The sequence below is a fragment of the Thalassophryne amazonica genome, chromosome 17 (genome assembly GCF_902500255.1).
Source record: "Thalassophryne amazonica chromosome 17, fThaAma1.1, whole genome shotgun sequence".
NCBI lineage: Eukaryota > Metazoa > Chordata > Actinopteri > Batrachoidiformes > Batrachoididae > Thalassophryne > Thalassophryne amazonica.
Window position 1 is genome coordinate 41,313,649 of NC_047119.1, and position 27,089 is coordinate 41,340,737.

At 41.0% G+C, this 27,089-nt stretch overlaps 1 protein-coding gene across 1 annotated transcript; it reads right to left on the reverse strand.

The window, feature by feature from the left end:
- Positions 1-1,032: 1,032 nt before the first annotated feature.
- On the reverse strand, positions 1,033-26,192 carry txnl1 (thioredoxin-like 1). The gene is made up of 8 exons (XM_034192653.1): positions 25,941-26,192; positions 21,999-22,095; positions 21,570-21,740; positions 18,696-18,818; positions 18,367-18,436; positions 6,301-6,473; positions 5,928-6,032; positions 1,033-1,213 (listed from the first exon to the last, which is right to left on the reverse strand). The coding sequence occupies exons 1-8, from the start codon at positions 26,036-26,038 to the stop codon at positions 1,184-1,186; spliced, it is 867 nt and encodes a 288-aa protein (XP_034048544.1). The 5' UTR covers positions 26,039-26,192; the 3' UTR covers positions 1,033-1,183.
- Positions 26,193-27,089: the final 897 nt, after the last annotated feature.

The window sequence follows — 27,089 nt, forward strand, 5'->3', positions numbered from 1 at the left end:
TTCACAAAAACAAATATACGAAGACTAAACCAGTCTTCAATATTTTTCACAAAGAGCTTTGTCTGTTCTTTCAATCACTTAAATTTGGAGAGACCCTGCGACAGACTAGCGTCCTGTCCTGGGTGTACCCCGCCTCGCGCTCTATGACTGCTGGGATAGGCTCCAACCCCCCGCGATCCTTAATTGGACTAAGTGGTAGAAGATGGATGGATTACATTATATAATTTTGTTAAAGACTGGAAACAATGAAAACCCCTTTTTTTCTTTATCAATTTGTTGTTTTTTTAATATTCTCCCAGTGTCTTTATGGTTTACTGTGTATTTCTTTAGTGTATTATCAATGTGGTTATTTTGTTACTGTTTAACTGTCAAAGTTAGTTTATAAAGTACGTAGTTTGAAACTAGAGCCCAGTGTTTGAGACGTCAAACAGCACCACCTGCAGTCAAACCACAGGTACTACCAGAAGAACTTACAAGTCCCTGTTATTATAGTTTGATAGAATGTACTCACGCACAAGGTGTGAGTACATTGGAATTCTTGTGCAGCGCTCTCAAGTAAATAAATATAAAAGGTATAAAAGTATAACAATATAAAAAGGATACCCGTTGCACGTAAATATATATTACAAAGGGCACTCACCAGGGTGCATTCATGTGCCAATGTGAGAGACACTTCAACCACATTAACTCCAACTGAAAAAAAAAGAAAGGGTGCGACCTTAAAAAAATAAAAAATAATATCCCTGCATCCACCTTTTTATCCTATACCACCCAAAAGTGCATCAATTTCTTCCCTGGTCCAGAACTAAATTGCTCCCAAAGTTCCAGTTCAGTAATCATACTAAAAACAAACAAACAAAAAACCCAAACCTAAATAAAGCTAAAATACTACCAGCGTGGTGTGTTGGTAATTTGATATCTGTCAGAGTTGCAACACAGTCACTATTAAGCCAAAACCTTAACTTTAAATCATGACTGAATCCCATGCCTCCTCCACCTGCAGTACACACAGCAGAAACAACACACACCTTGGAAAAAGGATTGTTTTATTTACAGTGACTTGTCAGACTAGTTTTGCTTTGCTGCGTAGTCGGAGGATTCTCTCAGTGTGCGTGAGTGCCGCAGCGCTTTTGGCAGAGCGAGGTGTTATCTGCAGTCTAATTTTTCCTCTGCTTCCTGCTGCTCAGTGACTCTCTCCTTTCTTCCCCACAATCTGGATATAAAGAAAATAAGAAGACAATGTGGGGCACAGATCAGTTATGTGATCAGGTTTGTGATAAACAGAAATCCCTGGATGTACGCAAGATGCCAGAACACCTTGGCACTGAAACTAGAGAATTTGTAGAACTCTACTGGAGGGACAGAATGCCATTCTTCCAGAAGATATTCATTTTTCACTAATATGACAATGCTGAGGGCCCAAGTAGGACACATCTACATTCCACCAGGCTGAGGCAGATTGGCAGCTATTACAACCCCTGGCAAAAATTATGGAATCACCGGCCTCAGAGGATGTTCATTCAGTTCTTTAATTTTGTAGAAAAAAAAGCAAATCACAGACATGACACAAAACTAAAGTCATTTCAAATGGCAACTTTCTGGCTTTAAGAAACACTATAAGAAATCAGGAAAAAAAAAATTGTGGCAGTCAGTAATGGTTACTTTTTTAGACCAACCAGACCAAATATGGAATCACTCAATTCTGAGGAAAAAATTATGGAATCATGAAAAACAAAAGAACGCTCCAACACATCACTAGTATTTTGTTGCACCACCTCTGGCTTTTATAACAGCTTGCAGTCTCTGATTCATGGACTTAATGAGTGACAAACAGTACTCTTCATCAATCTGGCTCCAACTTTCTCTGATTGCTGTTGCCAGATCAGCTTTGCAGGTTGGAGCCTTGTCATGGACCATTTTCTTCAACTTCCACCAAAGATTTTCAATTGGATTAAGATCCAGACTTTTTGCAGGCCATGACATTGACCCTATGTCTTTTTGCAAGGAATGTTTTCACAATTTTTGCTCTATGGCAAGATGCATTATCATCTTGAAAAAATGATTTCATCATCCCCAAACATCCTTTCAATTGATGGGATAAGAAAAGTGTCCAAAATATCAACATAAACTTGTGCATTTATTGATGATGTAATGACAGCCATCTCCCCAGTGTCTTTACCTGACATGCAGCCCCATATCATCAATGACTGTGGAAATATACATGTTCTCTTCAGGCAGTCATCTTTATAAATCTCATTGGAACGGCACCAAACAAAAGTTCCAGCATCATCACCTTGCCCAATGCAGATTTGAGATTCATCACTGAATATGACTTTCATCCAGTCATCCACAGTCCACGATTTCTTTTCCTTAGCCCATTGTAACCTTGTTTTTTTCTGTTTAGGTGTTAATGATGGCTTTCGTTTAGCTTTTCTGTATGTAAATCCCATTTCCTTTAAGCGGTTTCTTACAGTTCGGTCACAGACGTTGACTCCAGTTTCCTCCCATTCGTTCATTTGTTTTGTTGTGCATTTTCAAATTTTTGAGACATATTGCTTTATGTTTTCTGTCTTGACGCTTTGATGTCTTCCTTGGTCTACCAGTATGTTTGCCTTTAACAACCTTCCCATGTTGTTTGTATTTGGTCCAGAGTTTAGAGACAGCTGACTGTGAACAACCAACATCTTTTGCAACATTGCGTGACGATTTACCCTCTTTTCAGAGTTTGATAATCCTCTCCTTTGTTTCAAATGACATCTCTCGTGTTGGAGCCATGATTCATGTCAGTCCACTTGGTGCAACAGCTCTCCAAGGTGTGATCACTCCTTTTTAGATGCAGACTAACGAGCAGATCTGATTTGATGCAGGTGTTAGTTTTGGGGATGGAAATTTACAGGGTGATTCCATAATTTATTCCTCAGAATTGAGTGAGTCCATATTTTTTCCCCTCTGCTTGGTCTAAAAAAGTAACCATTACTGACTGTCACAATTTTTTTTCCTGATTTCTTACAGTGTTTCTTAAAGCCAGAAAGTTGCCATTTGAAATGACTTTAGTTTTGTGTCATGTCTGTGATCTGCTTTTTTTCCTACAAAATGAAACAACTGAATGAACATCCTCCGAGGCCAGTGATTCCATAATTTTTGCCAGTGGTTGTATTTCAGGAGGTGGGGCTGAATTGGCGTGTTCTTCCTGGTTGGTTGGCTTCAAGTACCCAAGATTGTTCCGTAGTGTGGCGGATGCAGAGATGCGTAGAACACTCTCAGATTTGACACTTAAGGCACCTTGACACTTCACAAATGTGATCCCCACACCAGCATCTTTATTTTCATGGTGAGCAGAATGCTGAAGAGTCAAATGATGCGTGTGGTGAACGCTGGCATAAATAAATGGAGCACGGTGACTCTTAATAAAGTAACTGCTAAATGGACTTTCAGCTTTTAAAATAAGTTCTTTTTTTCTTGTTGGTGGGACAACAAGAAACACACCAGCATCCTGTGGTTCAGGCTGGAAAAACAGCCGGAGCAGGCAAACAGAGAAACTTCTTTAAAAATGCTTTGTTTATTCTATCCATGATAACACTGCTATTCGACAGGACACCATTCTATTACGATCCAGAAGTGCAAAAATGGGATGAAACTGCTTACTCTGGCATGCCTCTTATCAGGCTGGCTAATAAAATGCAGACTTGCCAACTGGCTGGCTTATAAAGTGCATACCTGGCAACCCACTCGAAAATAAAAGGAAAGCTGCGCCCGGCTGTGTTCTCAGCCAGAACCGCATCAAACGCTTTGCATCAAATTTTTACGTAGATGGAGCACAGTCAAACAAGTATCAAGCTGTACTCACTAGGATGACCCCTTTTAAAGATGTTTGAAAATGACTGAAGCTTTTAGGACTACGAACACCCTGAAGTGACAGCGTAATGACTCCGATTTGGGGAATCAGGATGAAATTTTTGAACAGCCTGAAAATTTTACCCCGATTTCAAAACTGGTGCCAATGATGGCCATACCTATTCTGTATACCAAGTTTGTTCAAGATTGACAAAAGATGGATCAAAAAGTTACTGTGACGCTTCGAAACGCACCCCAAATTTGCTATTCGGGATGAAACCGCAAGGAATGGTACTCTGTGGAATAAGGAATAGTATAAGGAATTATTATTAAAATAATTTGTTATAATGGTATTCATCTTATTCAGGAAGTCAGGGTTGGCAGCTCCATTTTGTCAAGTAACTTCCGCTTTTGCCACTGCGTCTAATGATTAGCTACGTGGGAACACAGTACGCTAGAAGTGTCCGAACATGAGCAACATTAATTGTTCAGTTCGTGGGTGCCGCAACAATTGGAAGAAGAGGAAATTATCGCTTTCAGAACGATGTTTTAACATGGAAAGGAGAGATCTTAGTGCTGTGGACCAGCATTTAACTTGTTCCCTCCTCTGGTGAAAGACAAGGATCTCCAGTGCTGGCTAAAGGTGCTGAATTTGAAAAATCCACCCAAACGTCCCTGTCTGTTCTTTTTATTTTATGGAGAAAAAACCCACACCGCTGGAACTTTACCCAGAGAAATGGTTGGACTACAACGCTCCGTTGAAGAAGCCACGGTGGATGCGTTAGCTGCTATCTTATTTTCTCATTTTCTGGGATTTGATACAAACAAGCACTGCATGAAATAACACCATACGTATATTAACATTACCTAATCTAGGCATTATGGTGGTACAACTTGTCGGGTAGTATTGTAACTTGATTGTGCTTTTATACGACTCTGCATCAGTGTGCGGCGCGCAGCTCGGTGTTCCTCATAACCAAACCATCCACGCCAAGTGACAACAAAAAGTAGTTAAAAATAATCAAAGGACACTTTTTCATGTCATCTTCCCACTCTGTTATGACCTGTGGGTGAGCCAGAGTCGAACCCTTTGAGCTTTTCAAAAAGGTTTTTGTTTCTGCCCATGTAATACCTTCCATTGTTCTATACTGAAAACACCGCTCACCGGAAGTCCTAAGACAAAACAGAAATGCCTTTGTTGTAAAAGTGGGCGGGGCTGAATAAGGTGAATAAGGAATTAAAGTATGTCTAGATGTAATCTTCCAAAACAAGGGCATCTTATGTGAGTAACAGTTTTTGTCAGGCTGTGATGATTAATCCAACAGAAATGACACAAAAGGTAAGAGGACTATATATATACTCAGTGTGTGAATGGTTTTAAAATCTGAAACTTGGAACTGTATGAAAGGTCGCATGAGCACTTCAATATGTTTCTCTGCCTCAATTGAGTTGTAAATTTAAGGACAAATTAAATAGAATTGTAAAAATGGTGGGGAAAATTGTGGGGAAAACCCCAGAAGCCTCTGGCCCACATTTACACTGACAGGATGAGGAGGAAAGCTCAGAGAGTCCTGGCAGACAGCTCTCATCCTCTGTCCTGTCAGTTTGAGCTCTTGAAGTCTGGGAGGCGCTACAGAGCTCCTCTGGTCAAAGGTTCTTTTAAAAAAATGTTTTATACCAAATGCTGTCGCCATAATGAACTCAAAAAAAGTGACCACTCCACAAAAAAAAAAAAAAAAAAACCTGAACTGCTTTACTTCTGTTTTATTTGATTTTATTAGATCTTATTTAACGTTTTATTTATCTTACTAGGTCTTAGTCTACTTCTTCCTTTACTTCTATGTATTTTATGTATCTTATCTTTGTTTTATTCGTGTGTTTGTATGACTATGTTTGTATTTTAGTGTTGTCTTTTTTGTGCTGGTGAGCCGAAGACAATTTTCCACATCAGTGGACAATAAAGAATTATTCTATTCTATTCAACCAAAGGCTGGAGTACATAAATCCACATAACATCTGATGTGTGAATTCGGGAATGAAACTGCTTTGGTTGAACCTTTTTCACTCTCTGCACCGACACATTTGGTTCGTACCCTTTTGAATTGGCTCATGTTGGTGGCCTGAACTGGAGTGCCAATAAAAGTCAAGTAGTTAATTTTCGTCGTCTCCTCGTCTCCCTGGTTTGACTTAACAAACACCTGGTAGAGAGAGAGAGAGAGAAAGAGAGAGAAAAGAAGTTTGATGAATAAACATTGTGTCAGTTGTTGTTTACAGCAGCAACACAAACACCTTCGGTGAAGTGTTCATTTCATTATCAAATCCCAAACACCATTTTCTCACTGGTGTCACTAATTTTGTCTCTGACTGACAGTAACAATTTACTTAATAATAATTTATCTGTTATGGTCACAGTGATGTAATTAATGTGTGATGTTAACAAACAAACGATGGCTGTGTGACTCTCACCGTGACGCTCTGTACGTTCTGGAACTTGACATAGCGCAGTGGAATCAAACCCTCGTCTTTGTAGTCGTCTTCTGTCAGCTCCAGCATCTGTGTGGCTTCACTTCGCTCTGCGTCGTCAAAACCCATCGACTGCGGAAGGTTGGTAAATATCTTCATCACCTTCGGGGCCTGAGCTGAGACAGAGATGGGAATTTCAGTGAATGTGGGTACTTGGAGGCTGAAAGGTCACAGCAACGTCCACCTAAGAACAATCTATGGCGTCTGACTAGTAACTTTAGCTCACGTATCTTGAAAATATAATCAGCTTCTGATCCACATTTAAAGTGCAAAGAATCCCAAAATTATGGATTCTAAAGCCCAGGTTATGCAACTCCATAGCCACATCTCTGTAACCATGCAGAGCCCTACACACCATCGCAAACCCCCTGTGAGCCCCTCTCTGCAGCCTGACGTGCACTTCACAAAAACTGTAAATACACGTCGAGACAACGGAGACAATATGGACTGTGACTGGTCCACTAACCACAACATTACCGGAATCACACTTTTCTGGTTTCACACCAACAACTTTCATGGGATAGCAAAAAATGCAGCACCCCCTACTGTTCTGGTGGTGAATTACATTGAGACGCCCACCAACCCTGATGGAAAACTTCGAAAGGTTCACAACTTGAGATGATTAACTTTTGGAGAGGATCAGAAAAAGGATAAAATCTCATCAAAAACATGGTGCGATATCAATATCTGCTATATCTCCACAACCAGTTCTGCTAAAGAGATGACCCAAAGTTTATACTCAGCAAAATAGTTGTGATTGAGTGACTGAAATGTTGTCATGGTGAAATCATCAAAGGAAGCCATGTTTGTTCAAAGCGCACATGCGCATGTTTGTTCAATTTCTTTCCTGTATATGCCTGTATATTTCTTTCCTACAGCAGGCCACAGAGCAGGTGATTAGAGACCCTGCAAGGCTTATGACAAATGTGGGTGTGGAATCCATTAGCTTAGTGGGAAATTTAGTGCAGAAAATCCACTATGGTGATAGTGCAGTTTATTTGCCAGGGAGGGAATTTCAACAAGTTGAGACTGTGGCCTGCTTCCGTAGTCCTGTCCATAAAAATCATAGAGGGATATGCTTTCCAAACTTAATACCCATTACTATATTGGATGATGTTGAAATTGAGGATGGCCCAGTGGTTGTTCCAGCAATAGCAAAGATTTCGTGTCTGCTACCTACAACGCGCGTGGAATGTCTTAAACCCAAACCTACTTCTAGGCATCTTATATATGCTACTCTGGAACCACCCCTAAACCCAAACAGTTCAACTGTCAACCCCACTGAGGTCCTTAGACTGGGTCTCATTAACATAAGATCACTGTCCTCAAAATCACTGTTGATCAATGATCTAATTATTGATCATCACTTAGATATGACTGGGCTATGTGAAACCTGGCTTAAACCTACAGCTGTCCTCCCCTTAAATGAGGCCTGCCCACCAGCATATACATTTAGTCACGTCCCTTGTGATGCGAAGCAAGGCGGGGGTGTTGCTCTTATTTATAAATCTAGGTTTAGCTTATTAGCTGTTGGGGGTTACAAATATGACTCATTTGAGCATCTGATTCTCCGCTCTGCTCAGGATATTACACATTGCCAAGGTCAGAAGAATAAAAATCAGTCGTATTACTTTGTCACTGTATATAGGCCTCCTGGCCCATATTCTGAATTCTTAGATGAATTTGGTACATTCATCTCTAACTTGTCAACTAGTGTAGATAACATTCTGATCATTGGTGACTTTAACATTCATATAAATAAGCCTTCTGATCCCCTCTGCAAATCATTTATGGAAATTGTGGATGCATTAGGATTTCGGCAATGCATTCGGGATTCGACGCACATTAGTGGAATTACCCTGGATCTGGTTCTCGCACGTGGTATTGCTGTCACAAATACTGACATCATGCCTCTTACATCAGTGGTGTCTGATCACTCACTTATTAAGTTTACAGTTTCGCTGCCGTGTTTAGTGGAACAACAACCTTATATATCTTTACGGCGATGCATCAACTCCTCAACTAAGACTGAACTCGAAGCTAGACTGCCTGATGTCTTAGCTTCACATTTGACAAATACCCAGTCAGTAGACAGACTTGTGGATAGTTTAAACTCAGTGCTCAAAACTACACTCGACATGATTGCACCACCTGTGTTAAAACTGCGCTCCCCCAAATCACAGTCACCTTGGTTCAATGATTATCTGTGTGACCTCAAGCATAAAGCAAGAGATCTAGAACGGAAATAGCATCGTTCAAAATTAGAAGTATTTCACCTTGCGTGGCGTGATGCTATCTTAGACTATAAGCATGCATTATTGGCTACAAAGCGGACTTACTACTCTGATCTGATCAACAAAAACAAGCATAACTCAAAGTTCTTGTTCGACATGGTGGCACACTTTTGCATGGACAACCACCTGTAGTTCGCTCTCCTTTTACAGCACAAGATTTCCTGAATTACTTTGGGAAGAAAATAGAAGACATCAGGTTAAACATATCCCAGCATGCCTTAATCCAGCCACTACACCCTGCTATTGATGTGGGCGCCACTACTGAGGTATTACCTAGATTTACAGAATTTGATAGTATCTCACTAGGCATGCTGACAAAACTCGTAATGTCAACAAAAAGCACAACATGTTTATTTGATCCTATACCAACAAAACTGTTTAAGGACCTGTGGCCCAGTCTTGGGCCGACTGTGCTGGAAATTATTAATCTTTCTTTAACTTCTGGATCTGTTCCTAAATGTTTCAAATCTGCAGTGATTAAACCATTACTTAAGAAACCTAATCTTGACCCTAGTGTATTGACAAACTATCGGCCGATCAAATTTATCATTTTGCTCTAAAATTCTGGAAAAAGTGGTGTCACGGCAGCTCGTAGACTATCTTACTGAGAATAATCTCTTTGAGCCACTGCAGTCTGCTTTAGAAAATATCATTCCACAGAGACGGCTCTCACTAAAGTGGTGAATGATCTTCTGCTTACAATGGATTCGGACACCACTACGGTTCTGTTGCTGTTAGATCTCAGGGCTGCATTTGATACAGTGGATCATCATATTCTACTTGATAGGCTGGAAAATCATTTTGGGATTACTGGGAGTGCCCTTGCATGGCTGACGTCATACTTGACCAGTCGTTCTCACTGTGTTTTGTTACAGTAAACACTACCTCTAACCTTAGTGACATGAAATTTGGGGTTCCACAGGGGTCTGTCTTAGGCCCCTTGCTTTTCTCCCTTTATATAGCACCACTTCGGCACATATTGCGGCGTTTGGGATTACCTTTCACTGCTATGCAGATGATACTCAGTTATACATGCCAATAACTGCTTGTAATCTCGTTCACGTAAAATCCTTAGAAGATTGCCTTGCAGCAGTGAGAAGTTTGATGTCTAGAAACTTCCTACTTTTAAACTCTGATAAGACTGAAATGATGGTTCTTGGTCCAGTGAGACATCGGCATCAATTTGACCAGTTAACGCTCAGCCTCGGCTCGTGTGTCATACATCACACTGACAAAGTGAGGAACCTTGGGGTAATTTTTGATCCTTCGTTGTCCTTTGGCCTCCACATTAGAAATATTATTAGGACGGGGACTTCCGGTGGAGCGGACGTCCGACATGGCTGCGTAGTTTAAGTGCTGCGGAGCCGCTCTCCTTCCTCCCCCTTAAAAGTTCCGAGAGATAGGATCTAAACACTTGAAATATTTGCCGGGGGACGCACAACTTTGTTTTAGTATGCAACAAGTCCAGAAAACTCTTACGCAGTACGGTTTAAGGAGCCTCGCACGACAGACGGAGGGAAACACGGAGGACAACATGGCGGCTACTCCAAAACCATTACAGACAGACACCACAACCGAGATAACGACCATTAAAATGCTGCTACAGAATATCGCTTCCGATATGAGCGGATTAAAGTCCGGTATGGATGCAGTTCAGGCAGAGGTGGATAACCTGGGAGCTCGGATGACTGAAGCTGAGACTCGAATATCAGATCTGGAAGATCAGAGTCAGAACCTGGATGCCACGGTCGGCACGGCGACCAAAACCATCGCCCAGTTGCAGGAGAAAGTAATGTACCCCGAGGACGCCGGCCACCGCAATAATATCCGTATAGTTGGAATAGAGGAGGGCGCCAAAGAGCGAGTCGTGCATAAGTTTGTGCAGAAGCTCCTGGCGGAAGGCCGGGTCCGGGCCTCAGGTGTTTCACGGACGTACTATTTCGTGTCTTGTTTTTGGGGATAAAGGAGCAATCCTGTTGTTTTTTTTTTCTCTCTCTCTTTGTTTTTGACCTTTTTCCTTTTATGTGTACATTACAGTCACAATGATATCAAGCTGCTTTCACATGATTACATCTTCATGGGTTGGTTTTTCAAAGTTCAATATGAGGGCTGAGAGTAAAATAAGAGAGAGGTTATTTTAGGATGGTTCATACACTTAAATTTATTTCTTGGAATGTTAAGGGGGCCAATCTTGCTATAAAAAGGAAGAAACTTCTCCTGTACCTTAAACAAAAAAAAGGTAGATGTCTGTTTTTTTTTTTTTTTTTTACAAGAAACTCATCTAGATAATGAGGAGTCAACAAAACTGCAGAGGGATTGGGTATAGTGCCTACTCATCTAGCCAAAGGGGTGTCTGTATCCTATTACGTAAAGGTGTAAATATCACTATTCACAAACAACTCTCGGACAGGGAGGGCAGGTGGGCAGCAGTAAGTGCAGATATGTTTGGTAGCAGATGCTCTTTTATTAATATATACGCACCAAACACAGACTCTCCTGATTTTTTTGCTAATATTTGTAATGTGGCTAAACAATTGGGGGATACTTACATAATTATTGGGGGGACTTTAACCAGATAAGAAACCAAGCCCTAGATAAATCAAAAGCTACCAGGGTGGGATTAGTACATAAATCACAACTAGCCATAAATGTTCTGGAAGACGAGTTGGGCTTAACCGATATTTTGAGAACTCTACACCCCCGCGAAAGGGAATATACTTTTTATTCAAATCCACACTCTTCATATTCTAGAATAGATTATTCCCTATTATCAAAACAGTTAGTTAGTGCAGTTGTCTCTACTTCAATTGGAAATATTGTACTTTCAGACCATGCACCATTTGAGGTGGTGTTGGGTTTTAAAACGGAAAACGAAACCCCCCGAGGTTGGTGGAGACTTAATACCTCTTTGCTCAAAAGTGAAGAATCGTGCAACTTTATCAAGAAGGAAATCCTTGAGTACTGGGAATTTAACGAAGGCTCAGCTTCCAATAGTGGACTAGAATGGGATGCATTTAAGGCCTGTTTGAGGGGCCGCTTAATACAACATAGTTCTTATTTGAAAAAACAAGCCACTGTCCGATTACTTGAATTGGAAAAAGAAATTAAGGATCTGGAAAAAGTGTATGCATCCCAACTAGACCCAACAATCTTTACCCAGTTGAATAAACTGAAATTTGAACTAAACTCTATACTGCAAAAAAAGGCTGAATTCTCGTTATTGTAGACAGAAGTAGACAGAAGTATTACGAACAAGGAGAAGCTGCAGGGAGATTTTTAGCCCAAAGAGTAAAACAGCGACATAATCGTACTTTAATAACCTCGGTGGAGAATGAAAATGGGACAATAGTGACAGGCAGAGGAGAAATTAATGAAGTATTTAAGATATTCTATCAAAACGTGTACACTTCACAGGGTGGGATAGAGCAAAAGGATATAGATATGTTTTTGTCCCAAATGGATCTACCTACCCTATCTGTGGAAGATCAAAAGGAGATTGGGAGAGATATTACACTGGAAGAGGTTCAGCAAGCTATAAAGAAGATGAGCCCTGGGAAAACTCCTGGAAATGATGGGCTGCCAACAGATTTTTATAAAGAATTTGTGGACCTACTAGCACCAAGTGCCACGTGCCACTCAGGCCTATTGTATGTAGCACAGATTCCATCACGTACAATTTGGTCAAGTACCTCAAGTGGATTTTGGCTCCTCTAGTGGGTAACTCAGACCACCATGTGGAGAACACAGAAGATTTTGTGAACAAGATCACGGACCTACAGCTGGAGGCAGATGAAACTATGGTGTCATTTGATGTGACATCGTTGTTCACCTGCATCCCCACAGCTGAGGCCGTCTCAGCTGTGAGGCAGAGAATACTGGAGGATGTGTCTCTACTTGAAAGGACCAAACTCACACCAGACCACATCTGCCAACTCTTGGAGATCTGTCTCAACACCACGTATTTCCTGTTTAGGGGGAATTACTACAGGCAGATTCATGGTTGTGCGATGGGGTCTCCGGTATCCCCCATTGTGGCCAATCTGTACATGGAGCGAGTGGAGAAGACAGCCTTGACGTCTTTCACAGGCATCTCTCCCAGTCACTGGTTCAGATATGTTGATGACACATGGATCAAAATCAAGCAACAGCAAGTTGAGGACTTTACAGAACACATCAACTAGGTGGACGCCAATATCAAGTTCACACGTGAGGATGCCAGAAACAACCATTTAGCCTTCCTGGACTGTGATGTTATGATTGGAGAGAACAGGCAGCTCCAGACAGGGGTTTACAGAAAACCAACTCACACTGACCAATATCTGCTCTTCGGCTCAAACCACCCCCTTGAACACAAGCTTCGGGTGATAAGGACGCTTCAACACAGAGCCCTACAGTGCCCACAACTGCAGAGGGAAGGGCTAAAGAACAACATGTCCGGAAAGCCCTCACAGTATGTGGGTACCCACGATGGTCCCTGGACAAAGTGCAGAAGTCCCAGAGAACAAAGAGACCAGATAGACAGGAGACAGAGACAAGAAGAAGAGGAGTGTCTCTCCCTTATTTAGCAGGAGTAGGGGAAAAACTACAGAGGATCTTCAGACAGCACAAAATCCCAGTTTACTTTAAACCGGTTAACACCTTGAGACAGAAATTAGTTCACCCTAAGGACATGATCCCTAGTTACAAACAGAGAAATGTAGTGTATTCTATCAGATGTCAGGAAAACTGTAACGAACACTACATAGGTGAAACGAAGCAACATTTACACAAAAGGCTATACCAGCACCGCAGAGAGGGCGCCAGTGGACCTCAGTCTACGGTTCACCTCCACCTTAAAGACACTAACCACACGTTGAGGACAAGGAAGTTAAAATATTAGCCAGAGAGAAGAAATGGTTTAAGAGAGGGGTCAAGGAGGCATTCTTTGTGAAACGTTTGAAACCCAGCCTTAACCGGGGAGGGGGTCTGAGACACAGTTTATCCCCTGTTTACAATGAGGTACTCAGGTCAAAGGAGTTTCAGTCTTTTGTTCATGGTAATGAGTTATTCACGTCATCAAGGGAGCCATCAGAAAGGCATCCATCCTATCATTAGAGGGACAGCTGCTGTCCTGCCATTAGGTGTGCTAACTACAGCACAATAGTTGCTAATTAGAACTATTGTTTAGTCACTAGCCTATAGCAGTCTGCCTCTCAGTAGGAGGGGTCTGGTTAGGTTTAAAACTCCAGCTTTTGTTGGCTTCTGTTTTATTCTTCTCTACAAGAGTCAGACAGAAGTCAGACTTCCAGAGCAAGAATTTTAGCTGAGGAAGCTTCTGCGATTTGAAGCGAAACGTCCTCGCGTCAAGCAACCCAGTCCAGTCGAAGATTCAAGCTTCTCTACTATTCTTTACGCAGATGATATTGTTAGTGACTTCAAATCCAGAGACAGCGGTTCCTCAAATTTTGTCTTTAATTGATACTTTATTCTTTCAGGCTATAAAATAAATTGGGGAAAATCTGAGGCAATGCCACTGTCTAGACTATGCCCACCAAGTATTAGACAGAATTGGCAGTTTAACTGGCTCCCTTCAGGTTTGGTGTACTTGGGGATAAAACTCACACCAGGTTTAAAAGATACTATGACAGAAAATTTACTTCCCACCCTGATGAAAATTGAGAACACTTTACAGAATTGGGCTAAATTAGGATTATCTCTGCTGGGTAGAATAAATGTCCTGAAAATGATGATTATCCCACAAATTAACTATATTTTGCACTTGCTACCCATAAGTCTCCCATCCCCGTTACTTAAAAAATTCAACATAGCAGTAAAATTTTTTTTATGGGGAGGCAAAAGACCTGGTTTAAACAGAAATAAGATGAATGCTGCAATTGAAGATGGAGGTCTCAATCTTCCAAGAATGGATTGGTATCATTATGCCTTCTCTCTCAACCAGTTGGCTAAAATAGACAACACAGAAGCCCAAGCCCCTGGCTGGGTTCTGATTGAAAAGGAACTGACGGAGCCTATTCCATTGCAAGCTTTTATCTCTCAAACTGGATGTGAAAGTCCGTCTGGTAATCCGTTACTGTTATTTGCCAAAGAAACTTGGCAAAGATCACATGATATTATTGGCTCTGACCCCTTTTTTACTAAACAGTCACCCCTTTGGCATAATTGAAAGTAGGGAAAAAAACTTTGTATTGGAAATCATGGGCTATAACAGGGATTATATATGTTGGAGATGTTTTTGAGGATGACAACTTAATGTCCTTTCAACAATTGGCTAGTAAATACAAACTCCCCAAACAGGATTTTTGGAAGTATTTGCAGTTACGAAGCTGTATATTGCAACAAAAACAAAAACTTCCACTAGTTACTCAATCCGAGTTACAAAAAATAATGAAGATTAACCGGGGGGTTAAAGGTGGGGCATCTAAATATTATAGTCTCATGAGAAAATCTCATCCACCCAAACTTGATGCTCTTAAGAGGGCATGGGAGAAGGATTTAGAGAGTGAGATCATTGGGGAGAAGTGGGAAGAAATTACTACGTCTTGGCATAAGATATCAAGAATGTATTGGACCCCCAGTAAGATGGCAAGGTTAAAGCTCTGTGACTCGGAGTTATGCTGGAGATGTGAGAGGTGGGAGAGAACACTTGTACACATGCTGTATGAGTGTGAAATGACACAGAACCTTTGGAAAAAGATAATATTAGTTATCAACAAAGTTCTGGAGATAGATATGCCTCAGGGCCCTGCCTTGTGTATTTTAGGTTTGATAACAAGTGAAATGAGGTTATCCGATCAGCAGAAACTATGGTGTAAATTGGCCCTTGTGACAGGTTGTAGGATCATCCTTAGACACTGGAAATCAAAAAATGTTATTCCAATCAATGAATGGTTAGAAGAAATGACCAAAATGGCCAACTATGAATGGTTGACTTTTAGACTGAATGACCAAGGGGAGGTGTTTTTGAAATTATGCGGCCCCTATTTGAACCACTTACAAAATGGGTGATACATGAAATGTAGTAGTTTGATTTTCATGTGAAGGATGAAATACTCAGACTGTAAAAGATCTTGCCTGTGAAGTGGAGGGGAGAGGTGACTGTGGGAGGAGAGTGGAAGAGTTGGAGAACATTAACCTGGGACTCGTGGTATATACGAGTATATCGTATATCTCTCCCGCCACCCACTCAACCCCCCCCCCCCCTTTTTCTTGTTGTTAACAATTTACTGTAGCTGTAGTGGGTTTGTTCTTGTCCCACTGTGTGTGTGTGTTGGTTTTACTGTTTTAAAGTTCATAAAGCAATAAAAAGTGAATTACAAAAAAAAAGAAATATTACTAGGACTGCTTTCTTCCACCTGCGAAATATAGCGAAGATTCGTCCCATCCTGTCTATCGCTGATGCTGAGACCCTGATTCATGCATTTATCTCTTCTAGATTGGACTACTGCAATGTTCTATTTTCTGGTTTACCGCAGTCTAGCATTAGGGGTCTCCAATTGGTTCAAAATGCTGCAGCCAGACTTTTGACACGAAGCAGAAAGTTCGACCACATTACACCCATTTTGGCATCCCTTCACTGGCTTCCTGTCCCACTGAGATCAGATTTTAAGGTTCTGCTACTAACCTATAAAATTATTCTTGGACTGGCACCCTCCTACCTAGCTGACCTAATTAAACCTTACATACCGGCCCGGGCTTTACGTTCTCATGGTGCAGGACTACTTTGTGTCCATAAGGTGAATAAGAAGTCTGCGGGTCACAGAGCTTTCTCTTATCATGCCCCTGTTCTGTGGAATGATCTCCCTGCATCAATAAAACAGTCAGATTCTGTGGAGACTTTCAAGTCCAGACTTAAGACGCACTTATTTTCCCTTTCATATGGCTAGCATACTGGTACAGTTTTGTTTTAGGCTTTTTACTCTTAATTCAATTTATTAGTAATTGGAGCGGGCCACGGCCTCAACTTTACCTAAATTCAGGGTCTTTTAGTGAAGTTTAGGGCTAGTGGCCGGCGATCACCTTAGTATTTCTCTGTTTTTCTTGTTGTTTAATGCTGACAAATTATACAGTATTTCTTGTTTTTCTGATGCCCGTTTCTGTTTTTTCTCTCTGTTTAAGGTGCAGCTCCATCCAGAGATGGGAGTTGTGTTCGTGTTGGCGATCCTCCTGTCCTGTGCGCCAATTGCATTTCTTGTATATTCGTCTGTGAATTGTTCTGTAATTTATGTTTTGTAGCATGGCCCAAGCAGAGAGTCACCCCTTTGAGTCTGGTCTGCTTGAGGTTTCTTCCTCAGAGGGAGTTTTTCCTTACCACTGTTGCTCTGGGGGTTGGTAAGGTTAGACCTTACCTGTGTGAAGTGCTCTGAAGCAACTCTGTTGTGATTTGGCGCTATACAAATGAGAATAAATTGAAAATGACATTGAAATGCCTTTTATGTTATGAATCAACACAAGATGGAGGACTGCTCCGCCATCAGTTGTTATCATGGTGGCGAGTTCTGCTCTCTGAGTAGACATGGGCCAATAACCGGTTTCAAAACCACTAAAATTTTCCGTTATACCGTCCCTACGGTATGAGCGGATTATGAGAATTCTTGACAGGCAGAGCGGAGGCGACTGCTGCCTCCCTTCCCCCTGGCATGCACCTCTGTCTCTGTTTACAAACAGGCAGCTAACATTAGCTAGCTCTGCATCATGGCTGAAGGAGGCGAAGCCTGCACTGAACTTTTCCCTCCATCTCAAAGGACCAAGTCAGCTTTTTCGTTTTATTTTCCGCGGAATAGCCCTTCAAACCAAAACGGTGGCAACAAAGCACCATCGCTATGGCCTGTGTCGGACTTGGACCGATTCAAGATACCCGCAAAGGATTACATGGAAGGAGTAAAGAATATCACATCTTTGAAACCACTGAGAAGTACAAGCGGTGGACTCGAGTCGTGCTTTTGGTCGACCAAATTTCTCCTACAAACATGTCAAGAAGGACAAATACATCTATTCCAAGCACTTTGTTGGTGAAGCTGGGCCAAGTATTGAGCATCCAGAGTTTCGGACCTTATTCCAACCACGTTTCTCCCTAAGCAAGTAAGTCATGTTTCCCACAGGGCAGATGCTATATGTCTAAAAGAGAGATCATTTTAGTATTTTCTCTAAATTTATCAGTGGTATAGTGCTCATACCGGTAGACATCGTGTCAGTTAGTGCGCCTGAATCACGCGTAGCCATAATGTTGTTAAAGCACATTTTAAAGCTATACATAATACCATGAAACCGCTTTATTTTTGCCCATGGTTATCATACTGTCCAAATCTTCTGAGTTCTGCACTGTGGACACAGAATCATTAATCAAACTACAAATCAGCTGCACAAACGTGGTGGAACTGCTCCACATCATAAGCACTGTACCCGGACTGTCACTATCATCAGTCATCATGACACTGGTATAAAATCCAGCTGCCAGTGAGAGCAGGAATACAATCTGCTGCATGGATTATGCTGCCAACTTTAGGAGGATGTGGAAAAAATTCCATCAGGGTACAGAAAACCAGCACACATCCCAAATCCACCTGCTGCTGAAACTCTTAAAGTCCGTGTGATGCAGCTCTGTGGGAGCATCGAGGCAAGCATTTGACCAGGTGGGTTATAAAACTTTCACTTTTATAACCGCTAAACATTTTTCATCATGAAACTATCCAGTGAGTGAAATGTGAACTAAACTCACCAAAGTCTGAGGACTGTAGCTTCATGGAGAACAGCTTCACAGGCTGGTTGAAGGCGATGGTTATCAGCAGCTGCAGTAAACAAAGGAAAAAGGGGGAGAATAATCGCCAAGCTTGTTGAAAATTAAAATCTAAACAACTGATGATGCCCATGTTTCTCAGCAGTGCCTTAATTCTTTCAGCGATCCTGGATCAGGTCATCTCAAATGGCTCACTGTGGCAAACAGTGGTTGGGTTGGAAATCTTTTTGTGGAAACTGTTTTTGGAAATGCATCGACAGAATGTGTGAGTGTGTCTTAGGTTTAGACAGTGGCAGATTCACAGTGGCTACCTGTTCATCACAGTCAGACTCCAGATGCGAAGAGTCTTTTATTAAGCAGTTATCAAAGCCAAAGTCATCGCTCTCATTGAGGCACTCACAGCCGGCTTTGTTGACAAAAGGCATGAGATCCATCTGAAGAAACAAAGGATATGAACTCAGAATATTTCTAAAGTAAGAGACTGAAACCACAGTGGATTACAAATAACATAAAGAGCTCAAACTGCAAACTTTTAAATCTCCATCAACAACTGTGTCAAGTTCAGGTGGGTGTTAGTATATTATTATTACAAATAACCAGATAAGCATGAGCTACATCCACCACACTGCAAAAACATCCTGGATGGCAACCATCCAGGCAGACAACTAGTCCATCCACACCTCTACAAAGTAACCATCTACCTGCTGCAGCCAGATGAAACGTGGGCATGTCCTCAACTTTGTCCAGCTCCTAGGGTCCTCAACACTCAGGCACCTGCACGCTGGATCATGTCCAGAGAAACACACCACATGGAGAAAATGTGGTAGCTGATGTTACCGCACAATGGGCCTCATGTATCAATGTGCGTACGGCGATATTTGAGCGTATATGGGGTGTACGCCAAAACGGCTGCGCTACTTGGCATTTATCAATGTGGTCGTTGGCGTACGCTGCGCTGAAAATATACACCAGGTCGAGAGGTGGTGTAAATTATACACCAAAATGAACCAGCGCTGGAATCCACATAAAAATGAAAATTATCAACATGATAAACAGTGCCATTATACAAATCAATGCATATGTTACATAAATAACACTTTCCTGATTATACTACATAATAATCAATACAAATCCCGCTTTTGCGGGATTGCTGGTCTCGAGCATGATCCGTGGCCACAGCGCTGACTGCAAAGAAAGCGCTGCTCGCCTTTTTCTCCAGAGCCTGGAGCCAGAGCAGCGCTGAGCTTAACTTTATGTGGTGTGATCGTTTTAGACAATGGAATTGATAATTACAACTGTAGTGTTGTCATTCCCTTCGCCCGTGCTGCAATCAGGTTGTGTCGTCTCCATTCGTTTGTCACAATAAAATAAAGAAAGAAATACATTTTAAGAATAAAGAAATCTGAAAAATTAGGCGTGTCTTATTAATTGAGTGAGCAAATATCCACATGTAAAGAATTATTGACATGTGAAAAGAGAATACAGTGGTCCCTCGCTATAACGCAGTTCACCTTTCGCGGCCTCGCCGTTTCGCGGAGTTTTTAGTCCAATTTTGCAGTGTTCTGTGTGTCTGTTTATAAGAATCTTCTCGCCCAGAAGAAAAAAGAGCACCAACAACTACTCATAACTGTGTTTGTCACTCGGAAAAAGACACCTGCAGCGAGGTGTGAGTGAAAAAAGGCGCGGCGTCAGGATGCAGAGGCGCGATCTGTGAAATACTGGTCAGTCACTATTAATAATTTCTTATGTGTCCAACCTCGTACGTTGATCGTTAAAATTAAATTTGTTAGTTCTAAAAGCCATCATAATTATTTATAGGAAAACGTTCTATTTTTATTTCTCAAACAAATGTTTGGGCCTGAAAACAGTTTCGTCTTATTTTTCTACTACGGTTTGAACTTTGAGAGTGTTTACACATGAGAGAAAAGTGAGAAAATGTTCATGCCTGATTGAGAAAGTGTATAAAGTGGTTTTACAGCTTTGAAACGTCTATAATAATTGTACAAAATAACGCTGTCTACTTCGTGGACTTCGCTTTTTGCGGACTATTTTTAGAACGTAACTCCCGTGATAAACGAGGGACCACTGTAACACTTTTTTGATTATACTACAAAACAATTGATACGACGGCCGCTTTTGACGCTCTATTGGCACGCATCGTGAGTGGTGGAGTTCTTTTTCTTTGCCGTCTTCCTGGCTTCCATGTCGTAAAATGAGGGTGTGTCTGAAGCGGAGTCTGAATATTTATGGGCGTGTTTATTATAATTACGATTGTTTTAACCCGCCGCATTTATCAAGGTCACGTCAGGCGTACGCCGGAAATGGGCAGGTGCGCACTGCTTGATACATGTCACAGCAACTTTGGTGTACTTCAAATTTACACCGTAAAGTTATGCCACAAGTGCGCAACTTTGATACATAAGGCTCAATGTGAGTGATCTTCCTCATCCAAGTTTCACTAAGTAGCCGCCCCTTTGACGCAAAGTCATTCCAGCCGGACCCAACACCTGGTACCAAAGACATCCAGTCATTGCCTGAGGCTACTGGTGAGAGTCAAAGTCTGACAACCATAGAGGACCCACAAGACTTGGCCCTCCATTCTCCTGCAAAAGTATCAGTTCCACCAAACACCTCTGACCTTTGATTCCATAAGACCCCGTGGCATCTCTGGATGTCAAAGGCTGAGGACCCAGAGACATGAACTTCACTGCTAAGATCAGTGAATGTCTCTACAAGTTCAAGACTTTGGACAGTTATCTCCTTTGGTCTGTTTATTAAGTAGTAAGTAAGTGCCACTAGATCATGTTAAGAACAACTCTAATACCCCTGCAGTCACTCTTTCACCAACAAGTCCTTTCTTCCAATCTGTTGGGATGATACCAGTCTCACAGACTGAGAGAAAGATTGCTTCTAACGTTAAAAGAACAGCGACAGGACACGACCAAAGAAAGGTAGGTAAGGATGGACCTCAGCTCTGTTCAGGTGGAAAGCAGTTCGACCAGGTGGTGGATGAGGTAATGCTCCTAAATGTGACATGATCATTACTGTTTCCAGGACCAGGCAGTAGTGACAACAACGCACACATACAACAGCATGGAAACTTAATGCTCCAACAGTAAAAGTTGATTGCTTTTTCAGTGTGGAATTATATATATATATGTAAATAAATCAAGAAATGAACTCACATATCCCTTTGGAATGTCCGAGTCTTCATTTCCAGGATCATTCTCTGTGTGCTGTTTGATCTTCTCCTCCAGACCTGCAGCATCTGCCCCCTGGTACTGATCCACTCGGACCCGGTTCCGGAAAAACAGGAATGTGGGCGTGGCTGAGATGTTGTTGGCTGCCGCTGTGGCCTGACAGAAAATAAAGAGACTGTGTTTTAATATTAGCACTTCATCTTTAAAAAAAAAAAAAAAAAAAAAAAAAAGGAAAATCCATAGCGCTAAGGTCTTATTCCCAAAATCATGTTCCAGCTCACAGTTGAGTGTGCATGCTTCATTTAAACGATTTTGCACAGAAAGACTCCTTTAAAAAAAATGCATCTCCCGTTTGTCTCTAATTTTTTAGTCCAGTTGTGTTTGGATTCTCTTCACGTGGCAGATCAGTCTTACCTGACAGACGTGAACATCTACTTCCAGGAAGACGACTTGTGGGTATTTGTTACTCAATGCGTTGAAAGCTGGAGCTATTCTGATACACGGCTGACACCTGAGGAGACAGAGCCCAACATTACTTATTTGCAACTACAGCTAAAATTGTTAACAAGTGGACCAATGAATTCATCAATGCGCTTCACTATTAGCTCTCTTTCCTGTTGAAGAAATAAATGATTCTTAAAGAAGTCATGTGACACGGCGTTGGAGGAAGCTAATACAGGTCATCATCAGCCATCTTAAAACCAGTCTATCATCAAAAATACCACATAGACAATTTCATATCTCCACATTGCAAAAACTGTCCCACTCAAAATAAGACAAATAATCTGAAATCTAGCCAAATTGTCTTGTATTAAGCAAAAAAAAAAAAAAAATCTGCCAATGGGGTAAGAAAAATTTACTTTGTTAGAATTCTCAAAACCAGAAAAATGTCTAGGCACTGAATAATCAAAATGTGCTTTCAAACTAGACAGAATTCTTATTTTAAGATTAGCCTCTGTCTTAAAATAAGGAAAACAATCCTATCCTTATCCAACAGACAAAGGTCTCTTCAATCACAGCTACTGTCACCAGTGTCTTGGTGGCTTCCCTCATCTGTCTCCTTTGTGCACAAGAAAGGATGTTTTCTGAGGATGCCCTGTTCTACTGTGGCACTGCATTAATTAAAGATTGATGTTATATATAACTGAGCACTTTAATCAGCTGTGTCTTATTACTGTTGAAACATTTAAGTGGATTCAGGATGATTCCATTTTAATACAAATCTTTTAGGAGACAGAGGACTTTGTATGCACGTTGTGCTCTGGTCCTCAAAATGCAAAAGTAAATGGAGGGTAAAATGGCCAAATTGAACCATTTTAGAGTTCGCAATCGTTATATTTTTGAATCATATATGACTTTACTCATTTATAAATTAGCAACAAAAATAAATACCTGAAATGAAATGCTTAGAGCACACTTTGTAATGCTATTTACTCTAGTTCGAGCTAACCACAGTCTGCATCACTCACAAGAAAACTTCTCACTCCTTTCTCCTTGATGTGTCATGACTCTCGGGATGTCAAAACATTTTAGTGACCTCTTATCTGCATTGACACGATCTGTACACCTGAACATCGCAAATGAATTGACCACTGTCTCGCTTCAATTTCAATTAAATTTTTCAATTTATTTCAGTATACAGCACCAAATCACAAAAAAACTGCCTCAAGGTGCTTCACACAAGTTAGGTCTAACCTTACCAATCTCTAGAGCAAGAACAATCCGCAAACTGCTAACGAGAAAAGCTAACTTTTTTCGTTAGCGGATTAGCTTTTCAGCTAACTTTGAAAGCCATCAGTGGATTAATCAGCTGAGGAGACTGATTTCCCATAATGCCTTTAGGCGCCTGTGTCGGTTTAACGCTCAAACCTTCAAAATTAGGGCATTACTTAAAAGAGCGATATTTTCACTTTGTAAAAATGACAGAATTGCTTTTAATGTTGATAAACTGTCCGGAATTAGTCTGTTTATAAATGAAACCATGAGTGAAAGTGCCTTGCGTTTGATCAACACTGCCACCGTCTGTAGTATTCTGTGTGTAAGGTAAATATGATGTCTTTGCAGCAGCCGACAGGGTGCTTAAAGACAAAAGCACTGGCTCATTGTTTTGGGTTTGCGATCGCTTCGCACTGAATTTACTCAGAAGCCTCTGTGTTGCTTAAACTCTAAACTGGCAAATCAGTTGCCGACAGTGTGCCGAGTCAATAGTAAAAGTTAGTGGTTAGCTGTAACTTCTAATTTTTTTTAGGGGTTTATCAGTTTTGTGTTAGAAACCTTAACTTTTCAGTTAGCGGATATTGAAGCTAACTTTTCGGTTAGTTGTACCCACCACTGAGCATAGCACCATACTATGCCAGTATGCTAGCCATACGAGAGGGAGAACAGATGCGTCTTAAGTCTAGACTTGAAAGTCTACACAGAATCTGACTGTTTTATTGACACAAGGAGATAATTCCACAAAACTCGTGCATGATAAGAGAAGGCTCTGTGGCCCGCAGACTTTTTTTCATCTGAAGGACAGAGTAGAATGCAGAGCCCGGGCCAGTACATAGGGTTTTGATTAGATCAGTAGGGAGGTGCTAGTCCACAGATAATTTTAAAAGTTAATAGCAGAACCTTAAAATCTGACCCCACAGAGACAGGTAGCCAGTTAAGAGACCAAAATGGGCATAATGCGATCAAACTTTCTACTTCCTGTCAAGAGTTCGACAGCTGCGCTTTTAACCTTAATGCTGAATTGCGGTAAACAAGAAAATAGGACATTGCAGTAGTCCAATCTAGAGGAAATAAATGCATGGATCAGGGTCTCAGCATCAGCTATAGACAGGATGGGACAAATCTCTGCTATATTTCGCAGGTGGAAGAAAACAGTCCTTGTAATATCTCTAATGTGTAAATTAAAAGGATGATCTGCATGGGATGCAAAAGTATTGAAGCAAATTTGATCAGCACAGAAGCCGAAGCAAGGGACTGCACATTGTATTTGTGCTCCAACTTTTCCAGCGGAATTCTAACATCCTGAAGGACATTCTGAGTGGACCAAATTAGTAAGTTATAATTCTTAATTTTCTTTTATGTTTTATATGTGCAAATAACCCAGACAAACTGTTGACAATGTTTATATTACAGTACACTACCACAAACATTGCATCCAGACAATATTCACAGCGCTTCACTTTTTCCACATTTTTTATGTTACAGCCATATTCCAAAATGGATGAAATTCAATCTGAAAAAGTTGTTTTTATTATTTTTAGATTTTTGTGAATGTATTAAAAAAAAACTAAGAAATCACACGTACATACGTATTCACATCCTCTGCCATGAAGCTCAAAATTGAGCTCAGGTGCATCCTGTTTCCATCATCCTTGAGATGTTTCTATAGTTTAACTGGAGTCCACTTGGACTAAATTCAGTTGATTGGACATGTTTTGGAATATTAACATTAACATTAATAATATTCTTGTAAAGTAAGTCCCTCGGCTGCTCCATTGTTTTCACTCGGGGTCACCAGAGCAGATCCAAGGTGGACCTGCATGTTGACTCTGGCACAAGTTTTAAGCCGGATGCATTTCCTGACGCAACTCCACATTACGTGGAGAAATGTGGTAGGTGTGGGGTTTGAACCAGGAACCTTATATGCTGAAACCAAGCGCACGAACCACTTGGTAATTGTGCCATCATAAAATATTCTATGTAATAGAGATACAAATTGTGAAATGCTTGTGCAACTAGGGACTGTTATGGCCATTTTATATATTTGAATTTACAAATAAATAAACTTACAAATTTTATGATGGAAGCCAACAATGAGCTTCCCCTCTTTGACAGACCAGCAGCCGCCACTGATATACATACGTGTGTATATATATATATAGAGAGAGAGAGAGAGAGAGAGAGAGAGAGAGAGAGAGAGAGAGACATTATTAGTTTATAACTACTAATGTGATGCAAAAATAATTAACTGAGAAACTGAACAAAGATTGATTTACTGAAACGTTATTGGTCTTTAAATCAGAGCATTATGAAGTAAATTCCACAGGAAAGACCAATTTTGTCTCCGCGTTATTACGAGACTGTCGGCAAGCGTTTATTTTGTAATTAATAAAGGGTAAAGGTGATTAACATGATTGTGAGTTCAGCAGATAAACTGCCATGTCATTGCTATCACCACAGCTATCTAGCGTTAGCATGTTAGCTTAGCCTTAGCACTTCTGGCTAACTAACTTTATAGCTAATTCAGTCAATTAAAAACCATGAAATGTTTTATAAACAATGAAAGATGAGGTGCTGATTCGTCAGCTAATGTGCTAACTGGACCATCAGAGCGGCCTCGGTACAGAACCATGAACTTACCCAGCCATCGTGAACTTGACCACGGCTAGCCTAGAGCCGGCGGCCGCTAACTCCGGCTGAAAATCCGGGTCGCTCCCGATCACTTTGACACCGACCATGATAGACTCGGCGGCTGCGATATAACCCAACTCTGTGATGATCTCAGTAAGAAAACTGTCAACGTGCTGAAGAAACCACAGTGTTTTTAGCTTTCTCTCTGCTTGCTAGCTGATCTGTGGCACACGCACTGCTTCAGCATGAGTTTCGTATTGACCAATAGACGCCGACGAAGGCGGAGCCAACAAAGATACACAGCACTCAAGAGAACTCACTTCATCACATTCCAAACTTTGAATGACACACTATCCTGATGAGTTTAAAGCAGTGTTACAATAAAATAACATGATATCATGATAGATATGGGAATAGACCGACTGTTTGTCTGGGTGGTTGCCATCCATGACTCAAGGCAATTCAGTGGTGTTGTGGACGCGGCAGAGCACGGCACTGGTATCTATGGAGCTCATGACCTCAGACCAGGGTGACGGTCCTGCTGAAAGATGAACTGTCCTCCCAGTCTGAGGTCAAGATGCACCAACATCAAACCTCATACGACTCCATGCTTCAGCAGGTCCTCACCAAGGACCTGTGGTTTTAATTGCACCTCATACGACCCCATGCTTCAGCAGGTCCTCACCAAGGACCTGTGGTTTTAATTGCACCTCATACGACCCCATGCTTCAGCAGGTCCTCACCAAGGACCTGTGGTTTTAATGCACTCACCTCAAGCGCCTCAAACTAAGCAGGGTAAACAACAACAGTAATAATAATAATCATCATAATAAATCCAACGATATGTGTTCCTTGTGTGTCTTGTTTGGTCCTCTGTTGTGTGTTATTTTGTCTATACTGTCCAGTGTGTAATTGTTATTCACTCCTGTGTTATATTATATTACTAAGGTATTGTATTATGTTACATTTATATTTATATGTGTATGCGCATGTGTGTATGTATATATATATATATGTATATATATATGTGTATGTGTATGTATGTATATATGTATGTATATATGTATGTGTATGTATATGTATATATATGTGTGTGAGTGTGTGTGTATATATGTATATGTATGGGTGTGTGTGTATGTGTGTATATATGGATATGTA